The sequence below is a fragment of the Alosa sapidissima genome, chromosome 21 (assembly GCF_018492685.1).
Source record: "Alosa sapidissima isolate fAloSap1 chromosome 21, fAloSap1.pri, whole genome shotgun sequence".
Lineage (NCBI taxonomy): Eukaryota > Metazoa > Chordata > Actinopteri > Clupeiformes > Clupeidae > Alosa > Alosa sapidissima.
Genome location: NC_055977.1, coordinates 27,121,545 through 27,129,044, shown reverse-complemented (window position 1 = coordinate 27,129,044; position 7,500 = coordinate 27,121,545). Strand labels below are relative to the sequence as shown.

The window sequence follows — 7,500 nt, the reverse complement described above, 5'->3', positions numbered from 1 at the left end:
GGTTATTAACCAGGAGAGAGAAAAAATACAGGGTGGAACAGTCTAGTCGAGTCAGATTTATAGATATCAAATATTTAGAAACAGTTGTACCACAAGGTTTTACAGTCAAGGTTCAATCAATTTGCAATAAAACAGAGAATAAAATACAATAAAATAAAATAGAATAATATAATAAAAATAGAATAAAATAATACAATAAGAGATTTAAAAGATAAAGAAAACTTAAACATATGGAATACTGTATGACATATAAATAATGAAAGTGCAAGCCTAAAAGAGTGATAAAGAGAGGGTAGGAAAGAGAATGAAAAGAGTGAGAAAAAACAAAGTGAGGAAAAAGTGAGAGAGAAATACCAAGAGAGAGAGATAGAAAGTGAAGAGAGCAAAGAGAGGGGGACAGTGAGAGAGAGAGAGAGAGAGAGAGAGAGAGCGCACAAGGTTAAAGGGCTTATGTGCACGGAAAAGTGAAAAGCTAGAGTGAAGAAGAGGGGAGTATGTGAAGGACAAAAGGAACAGACAAGGAGAGAGAGAGGGAGAAAGAAAGAGAGGGGGGTTAGAGGGAGGTAGGGAGAGAGAGTGAGATAAGACGCCAAAGGGCAAGAATCCTCTGAACCAGCAAAAAACATCCCCCTAGCCTCAAATGAAAAGGGCGAAAGAAAAGCAACAGCCATTTATTCAACAGCCTCCAATTTCACCCCAAGCCATGGTAAAAACTGGGTTATCACCCCAAGCCATGGTAACATTGGGTTTTCACCCCAAGCCATGGTAACATTGTTTTTTCCCCACACAGAAACACATTTAGCATCACTCTGAAAAACTGGGAGAGAGTGTTCATGGTGAGGGGGAAGACTTTCTCCGATGACCTCTGATAAATGGCGGACCTTAAACTGCGCTTCCCTAGTGAAAATGGTCAGAGAATGATCAGATTAGATACACATTACGTCCTCCTGCGCCAGTTCCCAGGTCAGACCCCACTGTACAAATGAGGCTTTCCAATTATGTCAAGATTGTCCTCAAGATTACACCCCCGCTTTGCGATAGCTCCGTAATCTACCCAATCCAGCCATGACCAAGTGGAATTAGGTAGGTAGGTTGTGATCATACGAGGTCATTAAGTATGGCTTGCCAGAAGCAAAGGGGAGAAAGTTAAACTGGACCCAGAGGATGCACCTCATTAAGATAGCATTAGCAGGAGCGATGGGCACTGACTTTCATTACAGAAACCTGCCCAATGCCTGACATTAACACCCATTAACACCACCACTCTTGCGGCAGGATGTTGGCCAATATCTGTGAGGAGCATAGAATGCTAATTCATCACATTTTTTGAATTAGTATGTGGTGGGCATTTATTTTAGTATTTTTTATGCGTTGAAGAGACTTTCCAGCACTATTCAAAACTGATCCTTGTTGGCCAAGGCAGTAGGTGACTTTTGTGGGGAAAGAAATGTTCACCTTCGAGAGGCAAATTGCTGAGAGAAACTGCTGATGGTCAGCGACGCTTGAGAGGAACCCTCCTCTTGTCAAGCTGTCCTTTTAAATAACTCAAGGCCTCCTGTTAGGATTCCAATTGGGAGCTCTCACATCCAGCACCCCCCCCCCCCCCCCCATCCTTCACTAGCACCACCACTGCAAAAAACTGGCCTTTAAGAGACTCTCAACTGCTGTTTCTAAAAACAATTCCCTTCCATCAAAAGGGAAGAGCACTCGGGAGTCGGAACAAAATTGATTTGAAACGTCCTCACTGTAACCCGGTGTTGCATTGCTACGCCACTCTCAGCTCTAAGAGTCTTGCACACAGGGACTATCTTTTACCTTCTAGCCAAAACAGCATGTCTGGACTCAGAAGGAACTCATCCTCCCTTGAGTGTGCTTTGTGAATGAATGAGCTTGTCTCCTGAACTAGAATGTAAAGTCTATATCAGGGATGATATCGGCTGCTATTTTACGGCTAAAGGATGGTATAAATAGCATGTGCTAAGTGAATATGAAGGGTTCAGATGCAAAAGCCTCTAAATGCCACCTACGTCAAAAATGAGATAAAGATGGTGAGTGAATGCTCTCCTCACATAGTATACGTTAATCAAATAATTTAACTTATATTTAACACTCTCTTCCTGGTCTGAAATATCGATTTCTATGCAAAAACCTATAGGAACCGGATTTTAAATGCTCATTTAAAAGAAATGTGGTCAGACGGATTTAGAGGGTTTTGCATCTGAACTCTTCATATATGCACTGTCAATGAACGTTGATTAAGGTGTGAAACAACTGGCAGTAAAGTGACATGAACAATATGTGCATAGCTATAATATTCTGGAAAACACAATAAGCATGACAAAACAAGAAATGTGTATGGTCAGGCTTTTTATTACTGTGAACTTACCATCACACCATGGCATTACACTAAGTAAAAGCACACCTTCAGTTTTTACACCCATGCTTTTTTGTGTTCAAGGGCCTCATTATATAGCCTGGTTCTCTCTGTAGTGTCAGGCCTTTGCTCTCTGCTGAGGGGGCTAGCTGTCTATCCTCTCTGTCTTTTGTTCCTCTGATCTCTGCATTTAGAGGGAATTAGACTGTGTGCTCTCTATTACCTATGGGCCTCTGCTCTGCTGAGGATAGCTGTAGTGTGGCACTCTGTCTTTAGCTTCTGCTCTGTGAGTGTGGAGGTGTGTTGGTTAGTGTGTGGTGCTCCCTTGGTAGTTGTAGTGTGCAACCCTTCTTAGCTTTTGGCCCTCTGATCTTATCGCATATTGAGGGCATTACACAGTGTGCTCGATATCATATTCAGATGCTCTGTTTGAGGAGAAGATGGTACTCTCTCTTTAGCTTTTGGTCTTCTTCTTCCTCTCTCTCTCTCTCTCTCTCTCTCTCTCTGTGGAGGTTAACATATGCTAGTTTTAGCGTGGTACTCTGTTTTTGATCCTCTGTATGGATGTGTGTATCTTAGTTAGCATATGCTAACTGTAGGCACCCTCTTTAGCTTTTGGCCCTCTGCTATCTCTTTCTCTCTCTCTCTGTGGAGGTGAGTTAGTTAGCATATGCTAGCTGTAGGGACCCTCTTTAGCTTTTGGCCCTTTGCTCTCTCTCTCTCTTTCTCTCTCTCTCTCTCTCTCTGTGGAGGTGTTGTTAGTTAACATATGCTAGCTGCTAGTGAGGTAACAGCTGTTAGCTGTTTGCCCTCTGTTCTCTGTGTGTTGAGAGATGTTAGCATGTGGTTCTCACCTGGTACTCCTCGCGCAGCTGGGACGTGTTGCTCTGTGTGTCCACCCGCAGCATGTCCTTGTAGGTGAGGGCAAACTCACTGACCGGGATGGCCGTCTCCCCACACAGGCATGCCTCCAGAATGGCCTCATGGATGAACACATACTGCTCCTGTGGAACAGACAGACAGACAGACAGACAGACACACCACACACACACACACACACACACACACACACACACACACACACACACACACACACACACACCAGCAGGAGGCCATCAAATCATATTCATGTTTACACAGTTATCAGCCACGACCACCAGTAAGCAGAACAGTGAAGTAGAAATATTATCATACTGCGTGGGCACTGAATACTGATTTCATCGCTTTAGCAGGTGGCATTACTCTTGATAAGAGGAAAGAGACAGATAAATTGAATGATGAGAGGTGCTAGGCTACTGATGACTGACAAACTGCCAGACATTAATAAACACAGAGAGTGCTGTTATATGCCAGTTGGAAGTGTGGATATGTGGCTTGAACACAAGTAAACAATAATCCTCCAGTACTAATGACTAGAGTCACAGTTATTGTGAAAGCACTGAAAATCTTTGAATTGTAAGAAAAAGTAAAAATGCAAATGCTGTCATATCCCCTGATGTGTGGTTGTGATATCTATACATCGTATTAGTAACAGACATGGTGATAAGCAACTGTGTCTGCATGGAAATTAGCATCTCTGTGTCTGAAGAGTAACTACCGGTAATAAGAGATGACACCTGCCAGAACCAAAACTCAATTTTTAACTGATATAAAAAGCAGTCCCTCTACCTCAACTGCTATCAGCTGTCAGATTTGTTTCTTATTCGATAAATAAATATAAAATATGAGACATTTCATATAAGTCCCCGCACAAAATCCAGCAAGAGCAAATGCACATTGAAATGTAAAAGAGAAATTAGCAAACGGGTTGAAAGGTGCTGCTATCACTTGAGCCCTCGTAGGCTATCGGCTGGTGATAATCCTTCAAGGCACCTCTGTCACTAAGCAATATGAAGCATACGCTGATATTTCAATCACACGCTCAGTCTCCCCCTCCCTTGGCCCCTGTGAGACAGTCAGAATGACGTCCTCAAAGACTACAGTATGTGCTCACGTCCCTGTGTCTGTCACTGGCCAGGGAGAATGACGAGCACTGCTGAGCACAAAGAATGAGAGAATGAGAGAACATTCTTGACAATGATAAGGTTCCATGAAGTGTTTGTCTCGTAAAAGCAAAGAAGACCTTTATTGTCATGTCTCTGTTTCTCTCTCTCTTCATCTCTCTCTCTATCTCTCTCTTTCTCTCTTTCTCTCTCTCATTACAATGCAAAGACCTTCTGACTCAAGTGCCTCTTCAATTCTCAGCCTTGTCATCATTTCTCATTGTCCCACCTCTCTCTCTCTCTCTCTCTGGCCCACTCATTCTCCATCTATCTTACCTCTGTCTGGATCATGTTGATCCGTCGGGAGCAGAGGGTCTTCACACAGTTGTAGATGTCCACTACCCCTTCACACTCCGCCATGTCCAGCATCACATCCAGCACTATGTAGCAGCCTGTCCGTCCAGCCCCCATACTGACACAGCAATAGAGTGAAAAGGTGAAATATGAGCCAATGATGTACATTAACGTCATGACCTGCATCTGACAGTAAGCTTATGTACTGTACAGTATTCAACAACCTTCAGAAAGGTAACATGTCAAAGGTCAAATAAGTAAGTGACAGGTTTTTAGGTCAGTATTTTAAACATAAATAACTCAGGCAGTGGAAGAAGTAACAGTAAGGACCCATACCCAATTGAAACCAGAAATTGAAACAAAACCAGAGCCCCCTTCTAAGGCAATTTCAGCAGAATTCAACAGATCAAAATAACAGATCAGAATGATGTATTTTTTAAATGATACCAACTCATGCCACACTTCTTCATGGCTTGGAGGTATTTTTGCCATAAGCCTTTTTTCAACATGGAGCCAGTCAATGCCATGCGCAGAATGGGGTCTGTGGGAGTGGTGTGTGTGTGTGTGGGGGGGGGGTGTGAGGCTTACCTGCAGTGCACCACCACTGGGCCTGCGTCGGGTGGAGTGGAGGCCTTCACGCGCCGCAAGAAAGCAAGCAGGCCAGTGGCATGATAGGGCACGCCGTGCTCGGGCCACGACGTGAAGTGGAACTGGCACACCTCATGCTTGGCAGGGTATCCTCGCTGTGACGACAAAAATACAAATAGAAGGCAGTGGGATGAGTCACCATGAGTAGGTTAGGAAATGGATTGTGTCCTTATGTGGGAAAATGTCTCCTCATGTGGAAAGGCTTCGGATTTCTCCTTTAACAGACAAGTCATTTGAAAATGTCTTTGGTTTAACAGCCCATCACCAATAAATTTGATGAGCTCATTTGTGACAGATGTAGTGATATAAAAAAGGACAAGTGCCTGACAATTAAACACCGTAACAATGGTGACAGAGTGTGACAGAAGTGACGGAGTGACAGGGTTGACAGGCTCTCTCACCCGCTCCATGGCGAAGGTGCGAACAGTGTACTCCGCAAGTGTCTCCGTCTTTAGCAGGGTGATCTTGATGTCCCCGTACAGCTCACTGTCATCTGGCCAGTACTTACAGCACTTCATCTGTGTGTGTGAGAGACAATGCATAATCAAAAGACACAGAGGGAAGTTAAATACACACACACACACACACACACACACACACAACTTACAGTAAGTGGTCACAGCAGCTTTAGACTTTTAACACTCGAGAGGCAACTCAGGGACAAGCGTTTGTACTAGGGATGCACGATATATCGGCGGCCGATATATTATTGGCCGATAAGTGAAAAAATGAAAATATTATTATCGGTCCGATAACAGAATTCTGGCCGATAATTTGCGCCGATATTTTTTAAAGTCCTAATTTAGGCCTACGTAAGGTCCGTCTGGCTACACTGAGCTACTTGAGCTTGGTTGGCTATACTTTTTCCTCAATATAATGTCAGCGGTGTGAATGTATATGTAATGCAGCGCAGTTGAAACTAAACCTAAGTTTCCCTCACAAACTCTGATTTGGTCGCTATACTGTAGCTTATTCCCAGCTGAGCCGTTTATGAGTGTTTAGTCCTAAATGAAAACGATTCATACTCTCTAGCCACTCACTCGCAATTCACTGACGTCAGGTTCACTTAAAGGAGCCACACATACTGTAGGGCTAGGCTACTGTTATGTTGACTGCTGTACTATTGAGGACTATTATGAGTTCTGTCCATCATTTGGTGGTAGGTAAAATTACTGCAAATAAAATTATGCTCATTAAATGCTTTCCCCAAATCACTTTTCACAATTTTTTTTCAAGACTAATATTATCGGTTATCGTATCGGTATCGGCCACAACAACCAATAAATATCGGTTATCGTTATCGGCCCTAAAATTCCATATCGGTTGCATCTCTAGTTTGTACCTCTAGGATTAGACTGACATTGGTGGTCAGACAGAAGATGTTAACTGCGCTGCATATCACACACTTTTGCTGGACATTTTGGTGGAGTTTTGCTTTGGCCTTCAATTCTGTGCAACTGGTAAAGAATTCATGATGCAAAGTTCAGGATGGACACAACAGACATTCTGACAGAAACCATCCAGAACCCCCTGTCCCAGAGGGAGTAGCCTAGATGTTTAAGAAAATCTGCACGGCGATGCACACTTTTCAATATCATTGCTGAAATCTGAGATCGATTTGGCCAGTTCAAGGAGACAAGGTTCATCTAATATTTAGGTCTATAGAGTATATGCCTCTTTGATTAAATGTGTTGCCTCAAAATACCCTGTCTTGCAGTTCAGCGTTGAAAGTCTAACGGACACTTCCCTACAAGACGTCAGCAAAACTTAACACCTCATAATTCTTGATAATGGCCGGGAGGTAATATATCTTGAGCTTCATTAATGGTTAATTATCTCTGTCCTAAATTATTCACTCGCCACATGGGACCCAGACTCTGGAGCTGAGAGGCCAGGCGGTCAGACGGGCTGCCCAGGGAGAGAGGCAGGAGCTGGGGCAGAGAAGGAGCCACTTACCCTCCCGACCTCCACAGCTTGGTGATCATGACGATGCTGAAGCAGTTCTCCTGCCAAACCATCCTCCAGAAGTCATAGATCATGTCCTGCTTAGGGCCTGTGTGGAGAGGAGAGGAGCGGAGAGAAGAGAGGGATGACAGAGATAAAAAGGAGAAAATGAAATAGGGGAGGAAAGGGGGGGGGTGA

General features: G+C 43.6%; 1 protein-coding gene across 1 annotated transcript in view; it reads right to left on the bottom strand.

Moving 5' to 3' along the window:
• LOC121696193 (receptor-type tyrosine-protein phosphatase U-like) overlaps positions 1-7,500 on the bottom strand; it is a 216,030-nt gene that overhangs the window by 11,830 nt on the left and 196,700 nt on the right. The window contains 6 exon segments of the mRNA XM_042077539.1: positions 3,229-3,378; positions 4,693-4,828; positions 5,299-5,453; positions 5,760-5,876; positions 7,315-7,331; positions 7,334-7,411. Coding sequence (XP_041933473.1) covers positions 3,229-3,378; positions 4,693-4,828; positions 5,299-5,453; positions 5,760-5,876; positions 7,315-7,331; positions 7,334-7,411 — 653 coding nt within the window.